Raw genomic sequence first — 14,774 nt, 5'->3', positions numbered from 1 at the left:
CATTTTAACACTATCAGTGATATAATTTATATACCCATTTCAAACCTGTGTGCATCATTTTGGATTTACACCATGGTATGGGCACCCCTGTTGAACGCTTCTGGAGGGAACCACTGGAAATGCCTATGAGAAAATAACTTTTAAAGCTTTTAAAATAGCATGTATGTACTGAGTACAGCAAGTTAACACTGGGTGTATTGACTTTGTCAAAGTTCACCACAAGGTGTCTCTATTGCGCTAATTGTGAGCAGAGTGATATTTAAGGTAGAGTGAGTGATATTTCGCTCTGATTACACTGTATAGTCTACTATTTAATACAATTATTTGCTATTTATTTATTTATGCACCATTTTAACTGATATTTATGAATATGTATTTGTAATTTGCTCACTACAACTAAACCTGTCCTGTCCTTAGGCTTAGGTCCTGTCCCATGGATTGCAGCATAGTCCATATGAGATACGTAGCATTAACTAGCCTACAATGAAACACAGAAAGAACTATGGCACAGTTAATACAATTGCTATATTGAATAACGAGCATGGTCTTACAACTCACTTTTTGACGAATTAACAAGGTGGACCCTCTTGTAAACAAGTGTAATGCTTTATTGGGTCGTCCACGTCCACTCACAGTTAACAGTCTTTGTATTGAGTTGTGCTTGCCTTGAAATGTACTGTAATTCTGCAAACTGTTAATAAATATTTCAATCGATCAAACTGTTATGTTGCTGGTTGTGTGTGTGTGTGTGTGTGTGTGTGTGTGTGTGTGTGTGTGTGTGTGTGTGTGTGTGTGTGTGTGTGTGCGTGCGTGTGCGCGTGCGTGTGCTCAATTAAATATTTAAATACATTGCATATTGCATTAAATAAATAATTCTGAAAGAACCCCCAGGCCCTCACTCGGTGGAAAGCCTGGTGATGTGAGGTTAGGCCCTCACAGGTGACGATCAGGTTTCCTCACCCCATAGACTGGGCGGATAGTGGCTCCGTGATTGGCTTAAACTAGCTAATCACAGCACGCCCGTGCCTTCGGGCCATGGGATAAACTCGAGCCCTAGCCCATAGAGCACCGAAGTCCTGACGTAACTCGCTCATCCCGACGATTCCCCTGGTTCACGGAAGTAGTTTCTCTATGGAGAATAACATGGGGTGATCTTAATATCGTCTACTATAAGCGTTGTGGTCCAAAAATAAACAAGCTGTCTCGGCGTTATTGTCAGGGAGGTGTCTCTGTATCGTTTGCAACAGTCAGTCACTCATATATGATACAGTCTGCTTCTAGCGAAAATCTAACTAATTCAGCAGCAGTAACATTAGCGTTTTCTCTCAGTCAGTTGATTCTTCATATCCATGTGAGTGAAGCGGCCGGGATGACATGTTTATTTTTCAAACACAGTTCTTATATGAATCAATCTAAAACTCCTCCTATGGTGATTTCAATGCAACTAAACAAATACATGAACCTGGGGACTGACGCCCTCTACTGAAAGTGACGTCAGACTTCGGTGCTCTATAGCTTTTCGAATATAAACACACCAATGGCAGGAGAGGAACCGTTAAACCGGCCGTTTCAAATCCATTCACAGTGGACTGAGCGGAGGCTTGCCTGTTGCCGAAGTATGCGAGAGTGTAAACAAAACAGTTAGGCTACCGTAAGACCGTGACCGTGACCGGATTCAAGTTAACCAACATAACTAAACCGCCGCGAGTGCGAACAACAGCTAACCGTTTAGTTGCATCTCTGATCAGCGAAAGAGAAGAATTATTCTAGATCATGGATGATGAAGGGGGGACCGTGAATGAGCCGGAGCTTTGCAGAAAAGGTAGCCAGTTGGCTAACATGGCTAAGCTAAATTGGTTAGCTACTGCTAACATTACTATAGTCATTAGTGATATTATGGTAAAATTCCTACTACGACCACATTATTATTATTATGATCATGAGATCTGTCACATGATGTATTTCTACTGTCGAGACTCGAGTTACACATTATTTTATTTAATCAAAAACGACAATAACCATTAACCACGAAATGGGAACTGAAAAGAATATAATTAATTGAATTAATAGGGAAAGAAATCAGATAATTGTTAATCTGAATGAATTAAATAGCAGGCAGGCTGTACTACTTGATCTAAATAATACGCATAAGTATGTCAATTTGTAGCTCTGCTCCATAGCCTTCTACTGCTAGTCAATTTGTACGAAAACACACACTCACAAAACTATCCCAACTGTACTTGGAATGCAACTGAGAGTCCACTCACTGAGTATTTATTAAGAATGTACTGCTTCTGCTTGGACATGGCCTTCCCTTGGTTCAAGACGGCCATCGGTTATCTTGTATCTAGCATGGGCACTTCTTGTGAATAGGAGAACTAGGAGACATGCCCACTTTTCTGGGCATATCTTGATGGTACACAGCTCTGGTCCATAGCTCAAATGCAACGCATTAGAGCTATGAACCAAAGCTAATAGTACACTACACCAGGGGTTCCCAAACTTTTTTGGACCAGGTACCCCTTTTGGGGTAGATATTTTTCCAGGTACCCCCTCATCCTCGCAACACAGATAACAATATATTTACAACCACAAGCAGTGTTTCCTGCAGGAAAAAGCTTTGGCATGGTGCTGGGCGCAGGCCGCAGGGCGGCCTTCTTGCGTCGAACATTTTGATTAATTAATTAATTTGATTCAATAATTAATTAATAAGATTAATAAATTAAGATTAATTTGTATTATTGCTCTTGTATTGCTATTGGAGACACTGGGGGGACACTGGGCAGGCACTGGGGAGGCACTGAGGGGACACTGGGGAGGCACTGAGGGGACACTGGGGAGGCACTGAGGGGACACTGGGGAGGCACTCAGGGGGCCACTGGGGAGGCACTGAGGGGACACTGGGGAGAAACTGCCGCCACTGGGGAGGCACTCAGGGGGACACAGGGGAGGCACTCAGGGGACACTGGGGAGGCACCATGGCGGACACTGGGGAGGCACTGGGCAGACACTGCAGGGCAGACACTGGGGAGGTACTGGACATTTCATATCACACACACACCATGATTCACTAGCCCCCTCAAAAAAAAAAAAAAAAAAAAAAAACGTTTTTCTTTTTTTCCTTTTTTTTAAGGGGGCTTGGGTACCCCCTGGCTATGCGTCGCGGACCCCACTTTGGGAACCGCTGCACTACACTACATGGTACATTCAATAGCTGATCTACAAGCTGTTTTTCTGAGAAGAGATTTGTTGTAGAGGGAAAGGGGTGTCAACGAAGTATAATGTAGACTAGAGTTTAAGTACATCATTATGGGTCAACTCTGTTTTTGTCTGTCACAGAGTTACGGAAGCAGAAGTTAATGGAATACTTGGCAGCAAAGGGGAGGATGAAACCGCCCAACTCTAAGTAAGATAACTTTGTATTCCTGATTGACATCTCTATTGCCTCTTTGTGCATTCACACATCTAACGTCAATTTAATTTACCTCCTCAGGCCATATCTCCGAGGTGGAAATGAGGCTAAGAAGCCTGCTATGTCCACAGTAAAACCTGACGTAAGTGTAATGCAATAAAATGCATGCTTTCTCTCTTGTTTTATTCATTTATTTACTTTACTGTATTTTATTTTGCCAGCTGTGGGAGGCAAGCCATAAAACAAACTGTTTTGTTGAGGCAACCAGTGGAGAGAGGACATCCAATCCACTTTATTTATAAGGCACATTTACAACAACAGAGTTGAAACAAAGTGCAGCCTGTACACAAAAATACTAGGATGGGTGTAATGTGTTCACTGTTCACGTCTCGAGTTAAAAGCCTAGCAGTTGCAGGAATTTGGACAAGACATGAGATTGTTTTCTGAGGAAGTCTACTCTAGAGTACAAGGAATTGCAGTAATTTAACCAAGATGAGATAAAATAACGCATTATTTTCTCAAGGGCAGCATGATAGAAGACAATCTTCACTTTAAAAATTAATAAATGAATGGCTCTGACCTGACAAAAAATATCGCTCTGCATAGGAAACTATGTAATGACAAAGAACACCATGAACCCAGTTCGACTTGGATTCGTTGAGAGTAAATGTAAATGTCTAATTATTGTAGGTGTGTGCATCTCTGACCTCATCAACTTTATCAATGCGTTTTACTCCCTTAGTAGGGAGGTAGAAGTAATTTGGTTCACATTGTAATTTCACAAACTCTTGATCCATTGAACTCTATCATGAAGAACAATGTTTCCGATGTAGACTTCTCTGTAATAATCTGCCATTTCAGTATAAATGCATACTTGTGAATGGATTTACTTGACATTATGTGTAACAGTTGCTTTTTTCCTCTCCACACAGTCAGCCAAAAGTAAAGAGAACCAGGCTCCAAATGCAGGCAATATGAGAAATGAGGCCCGAAAGATCCAACCTTGGATCACTAAGGGTGCTTCACAGCCCCCAAGAACTGGATTGAGTGAAAATGGAGCGCATACAAGAAAATACACTATTGCATCCTTAAAATCCAACCTTAATGCAACCAATAAACCCAAAAAGCAGATTAATATGGGAATTAAACCACCTGTTCGCTATAGTTCATCCAAGTCTCTTTCAAACATTCCCCGCCCAACTGCATCCCAGCCAAATCGAGACAGTTGGGCTACACGTGTAGCCAAATCAGGCCTCCAGGTGACGTACAGTTCCAGAATGAGCCTTGGCCCCATTACCAAAACCAGAACCGGCCTCCTTCCTGCTGTGCTGCAGCCTAGAACCACCATCCCAACAGCAACCACCACTGCTAGTTCCACAGCTAACAGAGGATACTCCAATAATACCACAAGATTAGTCTCATCAGTTGCCCAAAAATCCACCTTGGCTCGAGGCAAACCATTTTCCACCACAGTTGGTCTCAAGCATACAAGAATCACGGCCACTGGGGCTTCCGATACTGTCATTAAAGCAAAGACGCTGAACAAGACCGTTTCAAAACCACCTCCAGTCAAATCTCTTAAGCCATCACTTCAGAATCGACCTCCTACAACATTCAAAGCAACATCCACCAGGTCCACAACAGCACCCATCAAGCAACATCAGAATGAGAGAGTGACAAAATCCATTAAATCAGTTCAATTGTCAAAGAAGGCTTCAGAGCACAGATCTGGGGTTGAAGGGACTGGTAATGCCCAACCACAAAAGGTTGGCTCAGGAGGATCATCTGGGGCAGGAGGCCAACGGCAGAACACAGTGTCGAACAGGACCACACATACTGCTGGGATGAAAGGGAAAGACAATGTGCATAGAGGGATGGACAACAACAGTGCTACTGATTCAACAAAAGAATCGCATCAGAATCGACCTCCTACTGCATTCAAAGCAACATCTACCAGACCCACAACAGCACCCGCCAAGCCAGATCAGAAGGCGATAGTGACAAAATATGCTAAATCAGTTCAACCATCAAAGAAGGCTTCAGAGCACAGATCTGGGTTTGCAGGGACAGGTAATATCCAATCACAGAAGGGTGGCTCCGGAGGCACCTCCGAGGCAGGAGGCCAGCGGCAGAACACAGTTTCAAAGAAGGCCACACATGCTGCCGAGCTGACAGAGAAAGACAAGGTGCATAGAGTGGCGAATAATAACAAGAGAGAAGAGTGTACAAGTACAAAAAGAGCTGGTATACCATATGTACCACAGACAGTGCCACGGCGTGCGAAGAGTCTCAGTCTGGTGGAATGGGCCACAGACACGAAGACCCCGAGAGCACAGGCTACAGTAGTGCCTCAGACGGAGAAACATAACTTGACAGCAGCTCAGGAGGATAGAATGTAAGTTTAAATTTAAATTATTTCCTCTCGCATACAGTGTTGTGCACAGAGAAGACGATCATGACACTACTATACTCATCAAAATAATGGTAGTGGGTCGCACACACCAAGACTTCAGTTCAAATTGTTTATTTCATATTTGAACAGGGACACTGATGAAGGCTGGATAGCCGAAACGTTTGTCCCTGTTCAAATATGAAATAAACAATTTTAGTCTTTATGTGCAACCCACTACCGTTATTTTTTATATGTTTTGAACGGGTACTAGCGCACCTACAGTCGGAGCGCGGTGGTCACATGAAGAGTAATTTACTACTATACTCATGTCATGAAATTGAAGTTGCTTAACAGTAGCTCTATTATTCCCGTAGCAATCATTGCTTTATAGTGAGTGTTTGTTCAATAACAAGGGTCCCCACTTCTCTTCAGCACTTAGTTTTAAGTAAACAAAGTCTGGGGAACTGGAACACAAGCTGGAAAATTATTATTGTATGGTTCTCTTTAATGCAATAAATTGTCAAATTAACTAAAATATCACAAGCGTACCACTCTGGGTCTGAGGCATGAGCACTTTCACCTCTTAGTGGTTTACTCTATTATTATTACTAGTCCTTGTGGCCGTGAAGGGTACTGCGCCTTGGTGCGTTTGTAATTGACTAATACATTAATTAATAATCATTAATGTGTGTCAAATCGAAATAAGGGCTTCGTTACGCCCTCCATATTCATATGGTCAATGCCTGTGTGAAAAGTGGGAGTGATTGGTGCAGGCAGTAAGGAGTTACGGCACTGTTTCTGACAGACACACACACGGACACACACTCAGACATTCGGTTAATTATAGTATGATTATAATAGCACTCTATTAGCAATTAGGTACACGTATTGGAGTTTAAATTACTTAGTTAATCCTCTTCGTCCCAGGTGGGACATAGGCCTTAACGATCTTCCTCCATCCGGACCTGTCTTGGGCTGCATGTTGTGCCTCGCCCAATGTCAGGTTAATTTCCTTCAACTCTGCTACCCACAGTTCGGCGCCAGGTTATTTTGGCCCGACCTTTCTTCCTTTTCCCTACAGGAGTCCATCCTAGAGCGACCTTAGGTATACGATCCTGTGCCATCCTGAACACATGCCCCATGTGGAGTTTAAATTATTAGGCACTAACCTGGGAAATATCCTGTCTTTGACCTTTAATTAAATGTCATATAATTCTCAGTTTTACGCTCTATTGTTTGGTCCAAAGGCGAAAGCTCCGGGAATGGCGAGAAGCTAAGGGCATCTCTTACAAGCGTCCTCCAATGCAGGTGAGGCCTGCTCACGTTGGGCGTACTGTGGCGTTGCCACAGCCTTACTGGACCAACATGGACGATGACGATGACACCCGAGCCCTGATCTGTGCTGTGGACAGGTCCCTGGCTGACTGTGTAAAACTGCTGGAAGAGGTACTTAAATCTGTTCACAAATAACATGCAATGCAAACCTGCCTGTCTGTGAAATTGTGTCCCTAAATTCTCATTTGTTTTGTTTTCCCTGAGTTCTGAAGAACTTTCTTCAGAGACGTGCAGGGTGTATTTATCTCTGAACTAGGTTTGTTTAGCGATGTGTTCGATGGTATGCTCCTGCAGGGTGTATTTATCTCTGAACTAGGTTTGTTTAGTGATGTGTTCGATGGTATGCTCCTGCAGGGTGTGTTTATCTCTGAACTAGGTTTGTTTAGTGATGTGTTCGATGGTATGCTCCTGCAGGGTGTATTTATCTCTGAACTAGGTTTGTTTAGTGATGTGTTCGATGGTATGCTCCTGCAGGGTTGCCCCCAAGAGCAGGTGCTGGAACACCTCTCTCGGTTGCCTGCGATGGCTCAGAAGTTTGCCAAGTACTGGATCTGTCAGGCCCGCCTGATGGAGCGACAGGGCAACCTGGAAGTCCTGCCCATGTTTGAGGAGGCTGTGCGTGTAGTTCTGGAGGTAAGTGTCCACAGTCGGGTAATGTGCTCTGCCCATCACCTGTCATTACTCTGTTACTAGCTGTAAGCCCATGGAATAGAATTCTTCAGAGTTTGCATTGAAGTCTTAAAGCACTTACCGGTAAGCCACTTTTGTGGCAACAGTAGTTGCCTTGTCATCATTTTAACTAAAAATATTGATGAGATGGCTTTTTTAACAATTGTGGCCATCCATGATGAACTTATATTTCTTGTTTTGTAATGCAGAATTTGCTTTTGGTTGCTTTCATGTGATAAAATTGATCACATATATGAAAGCAACCAAAAGCAGGTCTCAAAGTCACTATCTAGCAGCTAAATAGTGACTTTGAGACCTGTTTTACAGACCTGTGCAGTATAAGTCAATGAGGAGACTATTTTTGGAATATCGGACCAGTTAGATGGTCTTGCTCATAATTTCTTTATCCCATGGCTTGAAATTGATCTCTGGCTTTAAAAGTGAAGACTCACTGTTTTGCATACCTTAAGAGGGAGCCCCAGTAATAAAGCCAGCTCAACTTTGTTTCACTATGAACAGTGTTTGATGTGATACTGATTAATTACCAGTCCTTTGAGAACTTCACAGGTCTACCTAGTACCTACTATGGTTGGGTCCCCCTTATTCACACAAAAGATGATCACTTTTCACAGCACCGAATAATTTTGATGTTTTTGTTACATGCATATTCATGACACATCTCTTAAAAACACAAGAAAAGCTTGACAGCTTATTTCCAATGTAGTCCCATAGCAATGTACTGTAGATAGGCCATAATGACAGACCATTCTTCCATGTTCACAGTGTGTAGAACCACGTGTCCACATCAAACAAATTGATTACGGTACTTTATTTCCTATTCCATGTGTGACACAGAAGCATGGCGTTTTTGCCAACATCAGTGAGCCATTACTATGGAAGCCTGACTGGCTTGTCTGTCTGTCATGCTGTAACACCACCCGCCCGCCACCAGAGGGCACAGCTGTATCACACACAAAAACACACGCACTCAGTAAAACAAAAGGTCTGTGTGACTGTGTGCGTTCCAGGGGGGCAGTCAGACAGATATTTTGTGAAGCCTGAAACTCCTGAAAGTTCATATAATGGCCTGTTGTGGCGCTGTCACTGGACCCAAAAAAACCCCATAGCCCCATAGAAGTCCATGTATTTGGGCCCAACTTCACCTAGACTGTATTACCTTAATAAACATGGTCATGAATACTTTCTGCTTCCAGTCACTAGTTTAAAGTCTCATTTCTAATGTCATAATATTCTTTTTGGAAAATTATGGATCTGTTGAACTGCCTTGTCAAATGCCTAGTAGGTATTAGTTAACACTCACACAATGTGTTTTATAGGGGAATCAGACTATGGTCCCGGGGGCCGGGTAAGCACTCGGACCACTTGGCAAATGTTTTGGTAGTGTGAACGATGCGTACCGCTCCCGGTAGCAGATCGCCCCAACCGTATCCCGGGACCGCAATCAATCGAGTCTCGGATACGGATTGCTGCAATGTAAAAGCCATCCGTGCTAAGAGGAGGAAGTGACCTATAATCGTAATTTATTTATATATATATATATATATATATATACATTCTTTTTTTTAAACTTAACATTTTTATCCCACGATTTTGTAACCCATTTTTCACCCCTGTCTCAATCATCTAATGTGATCCTGGGCTCTACACACCCTCCGCCAACCTAGTCCCCATATATGGGGGACATGGGGAGAGCAACGGACTTGAACTCATGCTTCCTTCAATCCCTGAGTGTCCAAGTTGCTCCTTTACACCTGACAGGGGGGAGTTTCCCTGGTTGGACGTAGCGCGTGGAAGGAACACGTTATTCCAACCAGTTCCTTTCCCCTCCATCAGGCGCCCCGGCTGGCCATGGAGAGGCAGTTTAGTGACCAGGATTACTGCATGTTTTTTGTGAGGGTACCTACCCTAGGGGACACGGGGAGAACATGCAAACTCCACACAGAAAGGCCTTATATATATTTTACCTGTATGTATTTTTTATGCTGACACATTATTTTACCTGGGTTGTACTTCTGGTAGTTCTACTTGAATGATTGATATTATCCGCTAGTGTTTGAGTAGCAGTGTGAACTGTGAAGTGAGGGGCACTAATTACTGTTAACATACCAACGTCACTGTCGTAGAGCGCCAAAGTCCTGACGTCACTCGCTCATCCCCTGGTTCATGGAAGTTTTTCTCTATGGAGAATTGCATGGTGTCCTCTTAAAATCATCTCACAATTTACAATTTAGGCATTTAGCAGACGCTCTTAATCCAGAGCGACTTACAGTAAGCATATATGCATTGTGGTCCATAAATAAACAAACTGTCTGTGATATTGTCGGGGAGGTGTCTCTGTATTGTTTACAACAGTCAGACTGTATGAAATATGACTGACTGACTGTTTATAGCGAAAATTAACTAATTCAGCAGCAGTAACATTAGTTTTCTCTCAGTCAGTTGATTCTTCATATCCATATGAGTGAAACGGCCGCGATGATTTGTTTATTTTTCAAACACAGTTCTTATATGAGGCCATCTAAAATCCCCCTATGGGTATTACAATGCAAATAAAAAGTACATGAACCAGTGGACTTGGCGCCCTCTACTGATATTGACGTCAGACTTCGGTGCTCTATACAGACGAGAGATAACTTACAGTCCCATTGCGCTGACCATCGGCGCACACTGCTTTAGTTGTGTATTGTTATGTTGTTGTATAACTCAAGACAACGTCGGAATCACAGCCAAACTTTATTTGCTCTAAACTTTTAAAGTGACTCGTCTGTGACATGACATTCTCTGTCTCCCAAAGCCCCGTAGTCCACAGCGCCCCTCTGAGGCACATAAGTTGAATGAAGTGTACCCGGGTGCGCAGTTGAATCTTGGCCAATGTGAATCATGGCCAAGATTCAACAGATAATGGAATGGTAGCCATATCAATATGATCTGTATTTGCCTGTCACTCATACAATCTTTCTCCTTTGTTGTAGCCTGTGGACGGGCTGCGTGATGTCGTGTTTGATATCCTGAAGAAAAAGGATGACATTCAAGGTCAGGATGCTGTACACACCAATAGTTGAATTGCTGCCTTCCAAAGGTTTATTGCACTTTCACCTCTCCTGTAGTATTAACATGTCCCCAGTCCATTGGATATCATCCAATATTTTACGTGCCCTCATGCTATATTGGCTGATCACCATGACTTATTTGATTATTAAGCACATTATTATCCCGGTAATGGAAATGCTTTCTTATCGCCAATTTGTGGTGGTTAATGGACACATCATTATTATTTTTCTTTTCCAGGTCGTGCATGCACACCTCAAGAACGGCAAAAGCAGGAGGAGTCACCCGTACAGGGGCAGAATCTTTCTGAGGCTGCAGTAACCCCCACATTTACCCCAAATCCTGTCAGAGCACGAATCTATGGGGAAAAAGGCAGCTCATCCATGATCAAGTACAAAATCACATCAACGCCGACTCCGAAGTATGTGAAGACTTTACTAAGTAGTAGTACTAGTTATAAGTATAGATGATTTAAGTGGTTAAGGTTAATCCGGTTGTATGCAAAGTCATTTTGGTCTTGATAATGACTTTATGAAGCTGCCTGAACCCTTTACAATCTACTACATGACTGTTTTAACCACATTAATGCCATCTTCCTGCATGTCGCATAATTGGCGAACGAACATAGCTGATCTACAAGCTCACAATGTTGCATGTAAACTAGTAGATAGTCTATTTTCATTAAAGTGTTTTGGCACAGAGGGAAATAAGGTACAGAACCCCGGACGACCTGAGTCAATTAGTCCCATTTCACTGCCCTATCTATTAGCTTCACTCGTTAAATAAAAGGGGAAATAAATCATAGGCACAAGTTTCTGACGGGCAACATTCCCAGCCAAGACCTGTTCTGACATTTCCATATGTTGATCCTTCCTCTTTGATGTCTCCTTTGTGAGTTGTGACTGATACATGTCCATTCAAACTGTAACTTTGCCGCGGGCCCGTTATTAGTGCAGCTGCGCCCAGTAGCCAGTGAAAACTACAGTTCTCAACCGGCCCGAAAATTAAAGGTTTTATGACATTCATTTTAATTTATTTTTCTTTTTTCTTTTAGGTTTTATGACCTCGATTACACCCAAAAAACCTGAACTTTGAACATTCAGTGGATTTTCTGTGGTCTGAAGTTTTCTTTGGGGTTTGGAAGCCTTGGAAGGCTACAATGAAAACAGGCAAACAGTGACATCTGCTGGCAAATCCCATTGACATATATGGGATTTGCAGGGTCTTACATCACTTACTGCCGGCAAATCAGAGCACCTGTTTGAGCCAGAAAACCCCAGATCACAGAAAATCTACTGAATGTTAAAAGTTCATGTTTTTTGGGTGCAATTGAGATGAGAAAACCAAAAGAAAGAAATAACAATTCCAAAACCTTTTTTTTTTATGTCACAATCCCTTTAAGGCTCGGCCCTACCTGAACCCTTATCAATCCCTGTACACAAGACACTGCCCCGCTGCAACCCTTAGATCTCCATATATGGAGCTGACCTGTTCTGACATTCCATATGTTGATCTGACCTCATCAACCCCTGTACACTCAAGACACGCTCTATATATGGCCTGTAATGAAATCATTCCATATGGTAAAGGTTACTAGTAAAGGTTATACTTATTAATGATCAATATCAGCACTTGAAAAATCGTCTGAACACAAACCAAATCCAAAGAATTGGACATGCATTGTTGTTATACACTACAACTATTTGGATGTGAACTATTTTCATTCATTTTGTCTTGCTCTGCCTGCAGTGGCAAACAGAGGGAGCCAGTGCGGGTCAATGGCCAGGAGGTGCGCTTCATCACTCCCGTGAGGCGCTCCGTAAGAATTGACGGGGCCTCTCTTCGCTACCCGGCCTCCCTCCAAGACCATGACATCTGTGTGTCCACCTACAATGACCTCATGGTCCAGGAGGACGGAGATGGGGAGGCGAGAGAAGCTAGCCCATCCGGCCGTGGCACTCCCATGTACATCTACATGGAGAACGAAGCCCTGAAAGACAAGGTGCATGTACAGCTATTCACCAACGATGATGCTTAGAGGGCTTAGTATACTTCATTGTGCAAGGTCTCACGCACCAAAAATAGCCATTTAGCTATTTTAGGTACACACCGCCACACAAAACTAGCAAAAATGTATCGGCCATCAAGAGGGCTACAGAGTCGGGACTACTAGCTCAACCACAAAAAATCTTCTAAATCCTCCAGTTTTCTGAAATAAATATTGTCACGATTTTTCAAAAATAGCAGACCTACAAGCTCATAGCGGGCCACTCGGTGGTGCGCTATGAGCTTGTAGATCTGCTATTTTTCAATAGCTAAATTATAACATACTGTTTAAAACACCAAAAGGGGTTCCCAGGGTTAAATATTCAGGAATTGTTTGGGGGTGGAGTTTTAGTTTCCCATGTTTCCTTTTCTCTTCCCTGTCCTTATCGTTCATTAACCTGGTTGTCTGGGAGTCTTCTGGGCCAATGCGTTTACAGCAGAGTGGTTGGTTTCAGACATGCACTCTCATCATTTTTATAATTTAATTTTTTACTGGCTTGTATTGTTGATGGGTGTTTGGTAACTTTGTGATATATTCCTCTTCTAACAAGGGGGAAAGTGCGGAGGGGTGGGTGCTGTATTGATCAATGCGCTGGATCATATTGGTTCACCGATCTGAGCGCCCGCCCCTCCCCCTCCCTGGTAGACGTCAGCGGACAACGCTGACGTCACCAAATTTGGAGCGACGGCCCTCTGCACTGTAGTTCACTCCCACTCCTCTAGCCCCGCCCCTAGCTCCCACCCCAGGCAATGGGTCTCGTTCCCCCAGGCTTTCATTTTTGAGCCGATGCGAACGAAAATAAAAGCCTGGGTAGGTTATTAGAGAAAGTAAAAGATGAGTATTATTATTTTGGCCACAAAATATCATGGGATCTACTGAATGTGAAGGGAGTACTAGGGGGATGCCATACTGTGTCGTAGGCTCAATATGTCAGATTGTCACCTCCCCCTTCACATTCAATAGATCTTGTGAGCTTTTGTGGCCAACTGTAATTTCCTGGGGTCTAGTAGTAAATAAAGAAAGAATTGAAAATAAATACATATTTAGCCCCATGTTTGAATGCCCAGGCCCCCTGAAAAGAGAAAGGAAAAAGAACACTTGTATTTTACTTTCTCTAATAATCTAAAACATGAACCTTGTTTGGAGGGAAAAAAAGTTGTCCTTTAAGGCAGTTGAATACATTGTGGTGTGGTACAGTATGATATGAATTGCACTGAATGTTATTTGGTCATTGTTTTTCTCTTACAAAAACAATGTATGTACAATTTTGTACATAACTATGTATATATGTTTCTTAAAAAAGAGAGAGAGAGCCTGAACTCCTAATTTTCTGAAGAAATTTTAAGTTAAATGTACTCCAGCTGAGGACGGAATTATAGAATGTATCCCATTCATTTCTGATGGGCTTTACTGTCTTCAGCTGGGATTATTCACAACTGTCAGCTATGTCATACAACATTGCTGATCATTTGTCAATACTTGTCGTATATCAGTCCACGTATCGGTCCATATGTTGTTGAGTACAGTCACCCAGAGATCTGTACTTGAGTCCTCTACTTTTCACCACTATGAGGAAAATAGCCAACATTTACACAGTATTGGTGGTTATCGCTCACCGAACAGACATGCCCAGAATAGGGATGCTAGGGTTTATGTTTAGCCGCGATTTGCAACTCTAGATTTTTTTTATAATGGGATGAATCTAGAGTTTCAATACCCTCCATTGACTCCCCACTCATCCAAGTTGGTTTGCGATCTGCTTGTCTTAAACAACGTTAAACTCACCAAAATTTCAGCTGTAGTCCAAGCTTGAATTATCGTCTTTCAATCTGCCGAGCTTGTTTTTCATA

At 42.7% G+C, this 14,774-nt stretch overlaps 1 protein-coding gene across 1 annotated transcript; it reads left to right on the top strand.

Moving 5' to 3' along the window:
* Window positions 1–1,635: 1,635 nt before the first annotated feature.
* Window positions 1,636–13,018, top strand: ckap2l (cytoskeleton associated protein 2-like). Its single transcript, XM_083784107.1, has 9 exons — window positions 1,636–1,822; window positions 3,340–3,406; window positions 3,494–3,554; window positions 4,345–5,807; window positions 7,052–7,250; window positions 7,614–7,772; window positions 10,802–10,862; window positions 11,118–11,298; window positions 12,627–13,018. Exons 1-9 carry the CDS (start codon window positions 1,774–1,776, stop codon window positions 12,913–12,915), a joined length of 2,529 nt encoding a protein of 842 aa, XP_083640233.1. The 5' UTR covers window positions 1,636–1,773; the 3' UTR covers window positions 12,916–13,018.
* The last annotated feature ends 1,756 nt before the right edge of the window (window positions 13,019–14,774 follow it).

This window comes from Protomyctophum parallelum (genome assembly GCF_964188405.1).
Source record: "Protomyctophum parallelum genome assembly, chromosome: 15".
Lineage (NCBI taxonomy): Eukaryota > Metazoa > Chordata > Actinopteri > Myctophiformes > Myctophidae > Protomyctophum > Protomyctophum parallelum.
This window is presented reverse-complemented; position numbering and strand designations above follow the sequence as displayed.

Coding starts and splice junctions, on each gene's coding strand:
- ckap2l (XM_083784107.1), top strand. CDS start 1,774: ATGGATGATGAAGGGGGGACCGTGAATGAGCCGGAGCTTTGCAGAAAA. Junction 1,823..3,339: donor GCCGGAGCTTTGCAGAAAAG/GTAGCCAGTTGG, acceptor TGTCTGTCACAG/AGTTACGGAAGCAGAAGTTA. Junction 3,555..4,344: donor TGTCCACAGTAAAACCTGAC/GTAAGTGTAATG, acceptor CTCTCCACACAG/TCAGCCAAAAGTAAAGAGAA.